This window comes from Mustela putorius, unplaced genomic scaffold (assembly GCF_011764305.1).
Source record: "Mustela putorius furo isolate JIRA1106 unplaced genomic scaffold, ASM1176430v1.1 tig00000095_pilon_pilon_pilon, whole genome shotgun sequence".
Lineage (NCBI taxonomy): Eukaryota > Metazoa > Chordata > Mammalia > Carnivora > Mustelidae > Mustela > Mustela putorius.
Window position 1 is genome coordinate 27,851,630 of NW_025421280.1, and position 12,901 is coordinate 27,864,530.

The 12,901-nt window shown below is 50.4% G+C and overlaps 1 protein-coding gene across 1 annotated transcript; it reads left to right on the forward strand.

Annotated features, from left to right (window-relative positions):
• CCDC194 (coiled-coil domain containing 194) lies at positions 1 to 4,306 on the forward strand. Its single transcript, XM_004761177.3, has 4 exons — positions 1 to 764; positions 1,836 to 1,932; positions 2,340 to 2,472; positions 2,943 to 4,306. Exons 1-4 carry the CDS (start codon positions 441 to 443, stop codon positions 3,091 to 3,093), a joined length of 705 nt encoding a protein of 234 aa, XP_004761234.1. The 5' UTR covers positions 1 to 440; the 3' UTR covers positions 3,094 to 4,306.
• The last annotated feature ends 8,595 nt before the right edge of the window (positions 4,307 to 12,901 follow it).

Sequence of the window (12,901 nt, forward strand, 5' to 3'; positions counted from 1 at the left end):
GGTGACAGCCATAGCCAGGTCGACCTCAGTCGGTCGGTAGCCTCCTGTCTTGTAGCCTCAGTTTTTCCATGAACACAATGGGGAGCCTTGGCGAGTACCCCCAAGGGCAGATGGGTGCTTTGCGAAGATGTGCTCACATGGTTCCCACTCGGCCGACTGGGGCAGGAAATCCGACCAACCCCACTTCACAGTCGGGGAGACCCTGAGGCTAGGAGGGCAGCACATGGGGTGCAGAGGCAGGAGTGGAACCAAGGACCTCCCTTCCCCCCAAATCCTGTCCTGGCCTCATGTAGCCTAGGCTGGCCTCTGGCGGGGGTCCAGCCCCTCCCAACAGACTCGGGAAGCCACGGTGGGCGGGGCGGAGCCGTGGGTGTCCCTGGCGCCCCAAGGTGCCAATTAAATACTCGTGGCTGTCTGGAGCCAGAGCTGTGGACGGCGGCATGGCCGAGCTGGGGCCAGAGCCGGGACGCGCGTGGAGGGTGCTAGCCCTATGTGGGGCTGCGGTGTTCCTGGCGGCGGCAGCAGCTGGGGCGGCCCTGCTGGCCTGGAACCTGGCCTCCTCGACCTCCCGGGGACCTCGCTGCCCAGAGCCAGGGGCCAATGCCACGGCGCCCTCCGAGGACCTGGCGCCTGAGCTCGAAGAACTGCGGCGACGGCTGGCAGAGGCTACCCAGCACAAGGAGGCTCTGGCCAGACAGCTGGACCAGGCCAACGGAGTCGGACGGGAGCTGGAGGAGGCACTAAGGGCCTGTCAGGGCCGTCAGGTTGGTGGGCAGGATGGTGGGCTGGGGAATCCAGAATTGGGAGAGGGCATGCACTCACATCCCCAGGGCTGCCCAACCCCACCAGTGCATTGGTTTCCCTAATTCTTCAACTGAGGGGGGCAAATGACAATAGCACCATAGTCCCTTCCAAATCCACAATACCAATTCCCCCTGGAGTCTACCTTCTGACCAAGAAGGTCCCCACGGTTCTCTTTGCGTAATAGCTGGTGATTCTTAGGGAAGCCCCAGACCCCTGAACTCACCTGGGGAGGCCCCGTGCTAACCCTCTCCTTAGGGTGCCCACTCAACCTCCCCCAGCCAGTGTCCAGGGGCCCTATTTTGAGAGAGGGACATTCACATCACCTGTAATTAGGAGGCTAAAGTTGGCCTCTTGGGGGAGGTACTGGCCAGGTCCTCCCTTTTCCTCTGGCCACTCCTTCAAACTCTTTCTTAACCCTTCCCAGCCCTGGGCCTTGCAAAAGAACCATCCTGAAAGTCCCAATCTTTCCTTTAATGACTGTTCTCTATTTCTGTGTACCAGGCCCAGCAGGGACTGAGCGGTGTGAATTCTAGAGCCAAAACAGACCTCTACCCTTTACCTGCCTGCCTAAGAGAAGGGCCTGAGGCCACTGAGGTTAAGAGTAGCCTGCTCTGGGTTCAAATTCTGACTCAGCCCTTCCGTGGGAGATATTCTGAGGCCAGGCCCATTGTTTTGAACCATGTCTCCCATAGCGGAGGGAGCATACTCCAGAAACCCAACCATTGCCAACCACCAAACTGGCCTGTATTGGTCTGAAACCCTAGTCAGTGAGTATAGACGTAGCTGGAATTGGAACCGCAGTCTGACCGCAGAGCTAAACCGTTTCCACATCCGGTGGCTTGGAGTAGGGGGCAGTGGACCTGGACAGAGCAGCAGTCACCGCTGGGTATGGCAGGCCACTTGTGTGTTTTCCAGCCACAGGACTCCCAAAGGACATTTCCAAATAAAGTTAAGGGAAAGAGGGGAGATTTCACTTCTTCTCTCCCCGCCGCTTCCCACCTCTCTACACTCCTCACTTCTCCGCTCCTCAGAGCCGGCTTCAAACCCAACTGATGACCCTGAAGACTGAGATTGAAGAGGCCAAGGCACAGGGGACCCAGATGGGGGCTGAGAACGGGGCACTCACAGGTGCGTTGGGGCATAAGACGGTACCAGACCTGGGGTGGGAGGAGCCTAAAAGGTTCCTGGTTACGCAAATGACACGCATGGGTGCAAACGTAATGTAAAGGACATGCCAATAAACGCGAAAAGTTATGTAACATACGCACATAACACTCAAAAGACCACGCAAGTGTCACACAAACAACGCAAATACAACAAAATAGGCAAACACCATGAATGACTCCAGAAAGCGATACAAACCTACGAAAATCTCTGCCAATGACACGTAAAGGTCTTGCAAACAGCACACAATTTTAATTCAAATAAGGCAAAGCTGCAAATAATATGCAGTCTGTAAACTCGAGCGACTGCGTTACCTGGGCAGGGGCGAGGTCTCGAGGTCTCGGAACTGACCCCGCTCCCCGCTCCCGCAGAAGCCCTGGCACGCTGGGAGGCGGCAGCCATGGAGTCTGCGCGGAGGCTGGACGAGGCACAGCAACGCGCACGCGCGGCCGAGGCCGAAGCCGAAGCTTGCGCAGCCCGAGAAGCGACGCTGCGCGAACGCGCGTGAGTGAAGGGCGGGGACCGGGGCGGGGCCTGGGGATGGAGAAGGGGTGGGGCAGTGTGGGCGGGGCCTTGGGGAGTTGAGCGATGAGACCGTCAAAGAGGCGATCCTAGAGTTGGAACCTAGGGGTGGAGAAGGATGTAGGTTCCCTGGGGGCGAGGATCTCCTCGTGGGGGCCGGCACTCTGGAGACATTTGTCCCTGGGGTCGGACTTATTTGGAGGGCCTTGGGGAAGGGCAAAGAGCGGGAAAGGATGTAAGGAAAAGGTATTGAGAGAGAGGACGGGATCTGGAGGTGGAGCTCCTGGAAAGGCGCTGGGAGTCGCTGGGGAGGGGTCCCAGGAATGGCTGGGGGTAAGAAAGGACAGGGGATCCTGGGGAGTGGGGTTCTCAGGAAAGATGGAAGAGTACTGAGGGGGAGGGGAGAGGGGGATGGAGGAGGGGACTGAGGGGCTTCTCCCCACGTTTGTCAGGAAAGCCCTGGAAGCCGAGTTGGGCCCCCAGCGCAAAGTGCCGCAACCCCGATCCCGCTCCGTGTCACGACCCCGACCCAGCCCCCGTTCGCGCTCTCGCCCAGGACCCTCTGGGGGCTGCCGGAGGCCAGCGCGGCGCGCACGAGGGTGAGTCGGCCCCCAGCAGGAGGAGGGCTCTGAGGCCAGGAGGGCGCACGCTGTGGCTGGAACATGTAGAGAGGTGCCCCCGCTGGATAAGATGCTCCGTCGACACCCATCAACGCTCAGCTTTAGATTCAGGAACCACTCTGAACGGAAACTACAGAAAGGAGACTCCACCCTCTCTCTCCAACCATCTAGTGTTTATTTTACAGGCGGGGAACTGAGGCCCATTTGCTAACACAATGAGATAAGTGTTTTGGGACTTAAGCCCCTTCTAACGACAGAATTGATTCGTCCCACAGACATGAAGACTTACGGTCCAGCCCTGGCTCAAGAGTGACCTGGAAAGGTCACGTCTCCCTTGTGGGCCCCAGTTTACCTTGTCTGTAAATTGAGTGTTTGGAATCATGTGTAGCAAGCCAGCCTATCTTTGACAACAAAAACTGACCAAGATGGCATGACGGGAAAACTACAGAGTCCTCTTCCTTTGAGGAGGGTATGAAATTCCCAAATGAAATTTTAGCAAAAAGAATTAAGCAACACATTTTAAAAATACATCACAACAAAGGGGACTTAGGTCTGAGATGCAGGGATGGCTCAAAATTCACAAGTCTGCTAATAAAATTCACCACACTAATGGATCAATAAGAAAAGTTCTGAAAATGGCCCTCTCAAAATGAGGGCCAAGGTACGGATGACCACTGTCAAGTATTTAATATTGTTCTGGAGGTACTAGCCTATGCACTTAGACAAGGAAAGAAAAGAAAGAAGAGGTATGAATATTAGGAAAGCAGTAGGGAATTTATAGTTTGGATCATATGTAAGCATTGTTTATGTAGGTCAAAAATAATAGAAATCCCAACAATTTCATATGGCTCAATTTCACATTGATTTTATCTTTTAACTTATATTTGACATAACTTCAGATTTACAGAAAAGTTGGAAGATTAGTACAAAGAATTCCTGGACACTCTTCCCCCAGAGTCCACAAATGTTACCTCCTTTGCTTTATTCTTTCTCTCTCTCTTTCTCTGAACCTTTTATGAAAAACTTGCTGAAATGATGTCTTGTTACGCATAGCACGTGAGTATGCATTTCCTAAAAACAAGGGCATTCTCCTACATAATCACAGTATAATCATGAACATTGGAAAGTGGACATTGATTGATAAAACACTATTATCTCATCTACAGACTTTATTTTTTTTTAAAGATTTTATTTATTTATTTGACAGAGAGAAATCACAAGTAGATGGAGAGGCAGGCAGAGAGAGAGAGGGAAGCAGGCTCCCTGCTGAGCAGAGAGCCCAATGCGGAACTCGATCCCAGGACCCTGAGATCATGACCTGAGCCGAAGGCAGCGGCTTAACCACTGAGCCACCCAGGCGCCCTCATCTACAGACTTTAATCAGACTTTGCCAACTGTTCTCATGACATCTTTTATAACAAAAGAATATCCCGGCTCACACATTGTATTTGTCAAGTCTTTCATCTTTTTTAATCTGGAACATTTCTCAGGCTGTCTTTGCCTTTCATAACACTGGCATTTTTTAGAGGCCTGGACAGTCATTTTTTGGAATCCAAGTCTGGGTTTGTGTGTTATTCTATAAGATTAGTTTTAAGTTGGCATTTTGTGCAGGAAAGCCTCATAAACAATTCAGCCTAATGTTATGATCTTCTGGTAGTATGATTTTATATACAGAAAACCCAAAAGAATTAACCGAAACTTTCCTAGATTTATTTCATATAGATATTTATACCCAGGAATAAATTAATTTCCTTATTACTAAGGAGCTCTTATAAATTAATTTTTCAAAAATATTAAGGCGAAAAAAATTTTTTGAAAAAAATTTCAAAAAAATTATTACTCAGGCGCGAGGGGCGCCTGAGTGGCTCAGCAGGTTAAGCCTCTGCCTTTGGCTCAGGTCATGATCCCAGGTCCTAGGATCAAGCCCCAAATTGGGCTCTCTGCTTGGCAGGGAGCCTGCTTCCCCTTCTCTCTCTGCCTGCCTCTCTACCTACTTGTGATCTCTCTCTCTCTGTCAAATAAATAAATAAAATCTTTAAAAACAAAAACAGTTTGGTAGAAAAAAATGGGCAATGAATATAGACAGTGAATTCATAGAAATATAAGAAAAAAAATTGCCCAACCTCACTCCTCAAAAAGAAATGCAAATTGAAGCAATGTGGTACTACTTTGTACCCATGAGTCTGGCCAAGATAAAAACAAAGACAAATCACAATGTATGCTGTGCTGGCAATACCGTGGGGAAACAAGTAATCCCACAGGGTGCTGGTGAGACTGCTCCTTGGTACGACCACTTGGAAGGCCAATTTTCTAGAAAATTGAAAGTGCATATATCCTTTGCTTCATCAATTCCCCTTCTAGAATTTTCCTACAACCATATTTACATGTGTACAAAATGATGGACCAGGGATGCCTGGCTGGCTCAGTCCATAGAGCATGCCGCTCTTGATCTCAAGGTGGCAATTTCAAGATCCACTTGCAGGGGGGGGGGGGTGAAGCCTACATAAAACTAAATAATTAGAAGTTGGTGGGTGGCTCATTAAGCACCCAACTCTTGATTTCAACTCAGGTCATGATCTCGGGGTCCTGAGATTGAGCCCCACTCAGCGCAGTCTGCTTGTCCCTCTCCCTCTGCTCCTCCCCCTGCTCTCTCTCTGAAATAAATAAATAAAATTGTGGGGGGGGGAGAGGGGCACCTGGATGGCTCAGTTGGTTAAGTGGCCGCCTTCAGCTGGAATCCAGCTCGCATCCAGGCTCCCTGCTCTGTGGGGAGCTTGCTTCTCTCTCTCCCTCTGCCTGCTTTTGCTCTCTCTTGCACGCTCTCTCTCTCAAATACATTAAAAAAAAAAAAAAAAAAAAGATGGGGCGCCTGAGTGGCTCAGTTGGTTAAACATCTGCTTTCAGCTCAGGTCATGATCTGAGGGTCCTGGGATGGAGCCTCGCATTGGGCTCCCTGCTCTGCGGGGAGCCTGCTTCTCCCTCTCCCTCTGCTGCTCCCCCTGCTTGTGCTTTCTCTTGCTCTCTGTCAAATAAATAAATAACATATTTTTTAAAAAGAAAGAAAGAAAACAAAAGAAAATAATGGACCAAATGCAATGCAGAACCCTGGGTTGGATCCTGGAACGGAGAACCGCTTAGTAAGAAGATCACGTGCAGTCCAGAGTATAATTAATTTAAGGTACTGCAATTAGTTTCTTAGTTTTGACGAATGAGCCACAGTGGAAAAGACCTTAACCATGGAAGAAGGCGGATGAGGGCTATTCAGGGCCCCTGTGCTATTTCTGCAACTTTTCTGTAAATCTACAATTGTTCCAAAATAAAAAGTTTACTTCTAAAAAAGAGGCAAAGGGTAAGGGGAGCGGAAAGGATGAGATATATTTTCACATCGCGTTAAGTACAAAAAACTGGAAACCACCTCAGTGTCCTCCACTTGGGGACTGTTTCCGTGAGTGTCCATCTGTCCCCACAGTATCTGTCCCCACGATGGAAATTCCCATATGACTGTCAAAGGAGCCAAAGCAAACTTCTCTGAGAACATTAATGTAAAAAGCAGAAAAGTGATCATTTGTGCGCATTTTTCAAAATGCAGGGACGGAAGAGACTTTTACCCAAATGTCTCTGAAGGAAACACTGGTCACTGTGGCTTCCGGGGCAGGAACTGGGGGGGGGGGGGGAGGTGCTGTCTCATGTTTGTATACCTTTTTGTAAAGTCTGCATTTTAAGTCATGCTTATGTATTACCTTTAAAATAATTAAAATTTGTTTCTAAAAATTCCTAAGAAGCTGGTGTTTGAGGGCGGTGGAAGCCTCCTTGGACCTCTTTCCCCCACCTCATCCAGTCCTGTTCAACATCCCCGCTACCACTACCCGCCCCCCTACACACACACACACACACACACACACACCCCCCGCCTTGGAGGTACCAGATCTGGGCCTTTACCTGGGAGGGACCCACCTGGAGGGGGAACTGGAGGGCCAACTCCCAAGGACTAAGTGAGACCCAGGGGAGGAATGTCTAACTGCTTAGTTCTCCTGACAGCCACCAGGGGTCGCCCCAACTTGCCCACCCGGTTGCCGCTGGTTAAGGTCTCGCTCAGAGCTGGAAAGGTTAAGGGTTTGTGTGAAACCTCCCCCCACCCCTACCCCCCAACTCTGGCGTCAATCCAGAAGTGAGCAGGAAGTGGCTTCTCCTTGGAGTCGGCCCCAGCTGGAGACCAAAAGACTGACCCTGCTTTGTCTGACTTAAGATCTCTTGGAGGGCGCCTGGGTGGCGCTGTCTTAAGTGTCTACCTCGCGCTGGATCAATCCCTGCATCAGGCTCTCTACTCAGTGATGAGTCGGCTTCTCCCTCTCTCACTCCCCCTGCTGTGTTCCCTCTCTTCCTGTCTCTCTCTCTGTCAAATAAATAAAATAAAATCTTAAAAACAAAACAAAACAAAAAGACCTCTTGGGGTCCAAGGGTAAAAGGGCTGGGCTCAGGGTTGTAAATGGGATGTCAAACATGTAAAATCCATTTACTCTGGTAGCTTCATCTTGGCCATACCACCATACCCCTGAAAATCAATTTTGGGGTTGGAGGGAAATAGGAAGCCAAGGCAGGTGTGTGAGCAGGAAGGGCACCGTTAGATCTGGTGTCAGAAAGAATTAGGACGAGAGGGCTCAGACCGAGGGCTTTGATCCCCCAGGGACACCATAGGACAGGTAGTAAGTAGGTGGGGACAGAGAACAAGCCCAGGCGCCGCCACATCACCCCCCCTCCCCTCCCCCCCTTTGCTCTGAGGCTCCCTGAGCTGCTCATGGAAGTAAATAGCACTCCTTGGTGGGACCACCTCCTGGACCGCCTGCTCCCGCCTCACAGGGCCAGCCGTTGCCCTGTTCTGCCTCCCACTCTCTATTACTCAAAGTCTCTGTCTCTCTCTTAGTCTCCGTCTCTCTTTATCTGTCTCCACCCCAACCCCCAGCATACCCTCCTAGGTCCCTGCCCTGGTTTCCCCTACCCTTGTCACCCTGTCGCCCCCACCCCATGGCTGCAGTAACAATAGGAGGGACAGAAACGGGAAGTGTGTGGGGCACCTGGGTGGCTCAGTGGGTTGAGCCTCTGCCTTCATCTTGGGTCATGATCTCAGGGTCCTGGGATCGAGCCCCGCATCAGACTCTCTGCTGGGCAGAGAACCTGCTTCTCCCTCTCGCTCTGCCTGCCTCTCTGCCTACTTGTGATCTCTCTCTCTCTCTCTCTGTGAAATGGATGAATAAAATCTTAAAAAAAAGGGGGGGGGGGAAGGAAGGATGGGAGGGAGGAAGGAAGAAAGAAAGAGAGAGAAAGAAAGAAACAGAGAAAAAAAGGGGAAGCGTGACGCGGCTGTAGGCAGAGAGCACCTAGGACAGCGGCAGCCTGAGCCCGCCAGCACCCCCAATCCCAAGTAAGGAAAAGGTTTGCCAGGCAGGCACTTGGGTGGCTCAGTCCTTAAGTGTCTGCCTTCAGCTCGGCTGGGGTCCTGATCCCAAGCTTGGCTTTGAGCTACCTGCTGAGCAGGGATCTTCTTCTCCCCCTCCCCCTCCCTCCCTGCCCTGATTGTGCATTCTTTCTCTTTCTCTCGCTCACTCAAATGGATAAATAAAATCTTTTTCTTTTAAGATTTTATTTATTTATTTGACAGAGAGAGAGCACAAGTAGGCAGAGAGGCAGGCAGAGGGGGGGGGAGCAGGCTCCCTGCTGAGCAGAGAGCCCAATGCGGGACTCGATCCCAAGGACCCTGAGATCATGACCTGAGCCAAAGGCAGTGGCTTAACCCACTGAGCCACCCAGGCGCCCTAAATAAAATCTTTAAAAATAAATAAAATGTTTAAATATTTTATTCACTTATTTTAGATAGAGAGCCAGGCTCAATCCCTGGACCCTGAGATCATGACCTGAGCCAAAGGCAAACACTTAACCGCACTGAGACAGCCAGGCGCCCCTCCGTGAGAGCTTTTAAAAATCTCGTGTCTTCTTGAGAATTTCAGTGTCAGTTTTAGGGAGTGACACAACGTTGACTTCCTCATAATACTTTTCCCTTCTCTGCACAAACAAACAAATAAAACCAAACTGATGGTTTTTAATTTAGAGAACATACCAACAGAAACTGATGGTTTTTAATTTAGAGAACATACCACGAGACGAAAGTTTAAAATCAAAGCCTGATTTGGGGATGACCCTCCAAGGGAATTCAGAGGGGCTCATGTGCAGAATTTCCTGTGACCGTGACAAACTGTTTTCAGGAAAAACCCAAGTGCTCACATCAGGACCAATGCATTTGACCTCATGCGAATCCAAAGACCTGTCATTGGCTTCCTCCCGTGGGGATTTTTGTGGCCAGGGACACAGGCAAAATGTGTTTGGAAAGTCTATTTTTAGAGATTTTAGACACCGCTGGCAGGAGTGTTGAAGGAAACCACCTCTAGAGGACACAGTGGTGACCAGCTGTCAAAAATCTAAGATAAAAATGCTTTGGAACCCAGCAGTTTCATTTGTGGGGATTTCATATCAACTCTGATTTTGTTGAGCGAAACAAAACATTTAAAAACTGTCTAAATGCCCATTGATAATTATTACAGTAATGTCTGTGGTGAAAACCTCAGCATCAGGCAAAAGGAATCAACAAATCTTAAAAACAGCATGTTAAGCAAAAAGAACAAGTTTCATCATTACTTTTTCCATTTAAAAAAATATAGCTAATATAACAAACTATTCAAAAAAGAAACAATGCTAATCGAAGATATGAGATCAAATTACCAAAAAGAGATAGAATGTTGCTTTTGAGCTTGATATGAACGCTGTTAGGAGTATACATTCAAACCCCTGCTTCTAGGGCACCTGTGTGGCTCAGTCCTTTAAATGTCTGACTCTTGATTTCAGCTCAGGTCATGATCTCAGGGTCATGAGATTTAGCCCCACACGTGGAGCCCGTGATTCTCTCTCTGCCCCATCCACCCCTGACCACCCCCCCTCAGGCAAATGAACTCTCTCTAATTAATTCATTCATTAAAAAATAAGGAGCACCTGGGTGGCTCAGTCTGTTAAGCTTCTGCCTTTGGCTCAGGTCATGATCTCAGGGTCCTGGGATAGAGCCCCACATTGGGCTCTCTGGCTCAGCAGGGAGCCTGCTTCCACTGCTCTCTCTGCCTGCCTCTCTGCCTACTTGTGATCTCTACCTGTCTAAATGAATAAAATCTTAAAAAAGAAAGAAAGAAAGAAAGCATATACTTTAATTAAATAAATAAATAAAATAAGACCACACAGGTGGCTCAGTCAGTTGACCATCTGCCTGCGGCTCAGGGCATGATCTCAGGGTGACACGCCTCCCATTAGGCTCCCTGCTCAACAGGGAGACTGCTTCTCCCAATCTCTCCGTGTGTGCATGCACTCTCTCACTCTCTCTCTCTCAAATAAATCTTTTATCAAATAAATAAATCCTTTAAAAATAAGTAATAAATAATAAAACGGTTTCTTACACTGTGACACTCAAAATTTTACTATTGGATCTAGGGTGGCTTTTTAATTTTCTGGGGATTTATGGTTGCCTTTCATTTTCCTTGACAGCAGATGTCATGCTCATATACACATATATGCAACACCTTCAATATATCGTGAAGAATAGACAGGATCTTAAGTGCAAACCAAGACTGTCACACCTACTGGTGCTGGCCCAGGCACTGGCCCCGGTGTCTGTGGATCTCCACTGGACTCGTGTTATCTAGGCTGTAAACCCAACATGCTGTTTTCCTCCCAGTGTTCCCACCGGCCCGAAGCACACTACTTGGAAGGAGCGTCCCTCCCCCGTATATCGATTTCTCATCCTGGCATCAGAGGCTACACATGACCCAGCCTCTCTCACCCTAAAAAATGATCCTCCTTTACTAAGGCCGAGTGTGTGCCAGACACCATGACAAGCGTTTCTTTTTTTTTTTTTTTTTAAGATTTTATTTATTTATTTGACAGAGAGAGATCACAAGTAGGCAGAGAGGCAGGCAGAGAGAGAGAGGAGGAAACAGGCTCCCCGCTGAGCAGAGAGCCCCATGCGGGACTCGATCCCAGGACCCTGAGATCATGACCTAAGCCGAAGGCAGAGGCTTAACCCACTGAGCCACCCAGGCGCCCCACTGTGACAAGCGTTTCTTAAGTGGCTACGTCGCCTCCACTTTGGACAAAAGAAAACTGTGGCTTAATTAAGGAAGGAAAATCATTTGTCTGAGATCACACAGGGGTCGGTAACACAGCTCGGAGCTTAAATCCAGAGCCTGCGCTGAAACTATGTATTCACTCTGCCTACATGGTCCCCCGTTAACAAAGATGCAAGATGTCCTCCTCCCACCCAGCTCTGGGGACTCTGGGTGGGCCTGGCCAACCCTAGAGAAATAGCTGGTTGGGCACCACTTGCAGCCCCCAACCCTCCTCCCTGCAACAAGCCTCTGGGAAGGGTCCGGAATCAGGAATCGGCTGGGTAGCTGCAAAGGCCAAAGGTCAGACGGGGGTTTCCTGCCTACCCCTGGGAACTTCCTCCTTCCCAACTCAACTCCTGCCCCCGTGATGAACACCATCCTAGAGGACCCCTCCCCGCTGTCAACCACCCCCCCACTCCATTACCCTGGTTGATGCGCGGGGGGGGGGGGGTAAGTCCCCAAGCAGCACCGTTCACCCTGCTGTGGCCCCCACAAGCAGTGTACAGTAAGGCTGTTCTTGTCCAGCATCCCTTCCATCTGCTGGGCCCTTTCCCCTTAGCCCCCATTCCTCCCAGCCTTGACCTCATGGAGCTAGGGGCTGTGTCCCACTCTGCCTCCCTAAGGCTAAGGGTCCCTTATGGGCAGGTCTGAGGCTGACACCTCATCCAGCATGGGGAGTTTTTCTGGACCTCCTGGTTCTTGGGGGATAGGCAGAAGAGGGGCACAATTCCTTTGCTCCTTGGTCCCCAAAACCCCTTCACACCCACCTGGGGGTGACCCAATGTGCAGTTCAACCCCACCTATCTAGCACTTCCCATTCACCATCTCACAGAGTCCCGAAATAACACTTCCAGCAGGATATTATAGTAATAACAAAACCACAAACCCTCTCTTATGGGCCCCCTCCCTGGCCCTATCTCAGAACAGCACAGGGAAACCAATCTCACGGAAGGGGAAACTGAGAACAGACAGGAGAAACCCCTCCCTCGAGCTCAGCTGGGTCAAGCCTGCTCGGCCAGCTCCAAGTTCACTGCCGCCTACACTGCTCCCTGAGTACTTATGCAGCACTTGTGTGAGCAGGGCCGCGAGTGACACCTCAGGGAGCCTGGGCCATGGCCATCCACGGGTCAGCCCTCTGGGAAGCCCTGATGAGCTCCTTCTGTTTGCCCAGCTCTGGGCCAAGCACTCCACCTGATTTAGCTCATGAGGCGGATGCATATCCATAGCCAGTCCTCCGAGAGGGAAGCCCAGCTCTGTGAACTCACAGTGCGAGACCCAGGGACGGTCCCTTTGCTTCCCTGTGCCTCAGTTTCCTCCTCCACTCCACAGGGGTCGATGACAGGAGACAGTATGCAGCCAGTGCTGAGAATAGTGAGGATAGTGCTTGGCACGGAGCAAGGGCAGGTGGGGAAACTGAGGCTCCGAGGAGCCAAAGAAGTCCCCCCACCCCCGTCACCCAGCTGGTGCCCCACCCAGGGACTATCAGAAATCCAGCAGCGCCGCGGCCCCTCCCTTCACAGCCAGGGTGGGAGTGTTGTGATAACCCACAGCCCCCATTTCCTCCTGGTCAGGAAGGAGCCAGGCAGAGGAAGT

Coding starts and splice junctions, on each gene's coding strand:
- CCDC194 (XM_004761177.3), top strand. CDS start 441: ATGGCCGAGCTGGGGCCAGAGCCGGGACGCGCGTGGAGGGTGCTAGCC. Junction 1,933..2,339: donor TGAGAACGGGGCACTCACAG/GTGCGTTGGGGC, acceptor CCGCTCCCGCAG/AAGCCCTGGCACGCTGGGAG. Junction 2,473..2,942: donor GCGACGCTGCGCGAACGCGC/GTGAGTGAAGGG, acceptor CACGTTTGTCAG/GAAAGCCCTGGAAGCCGAGT.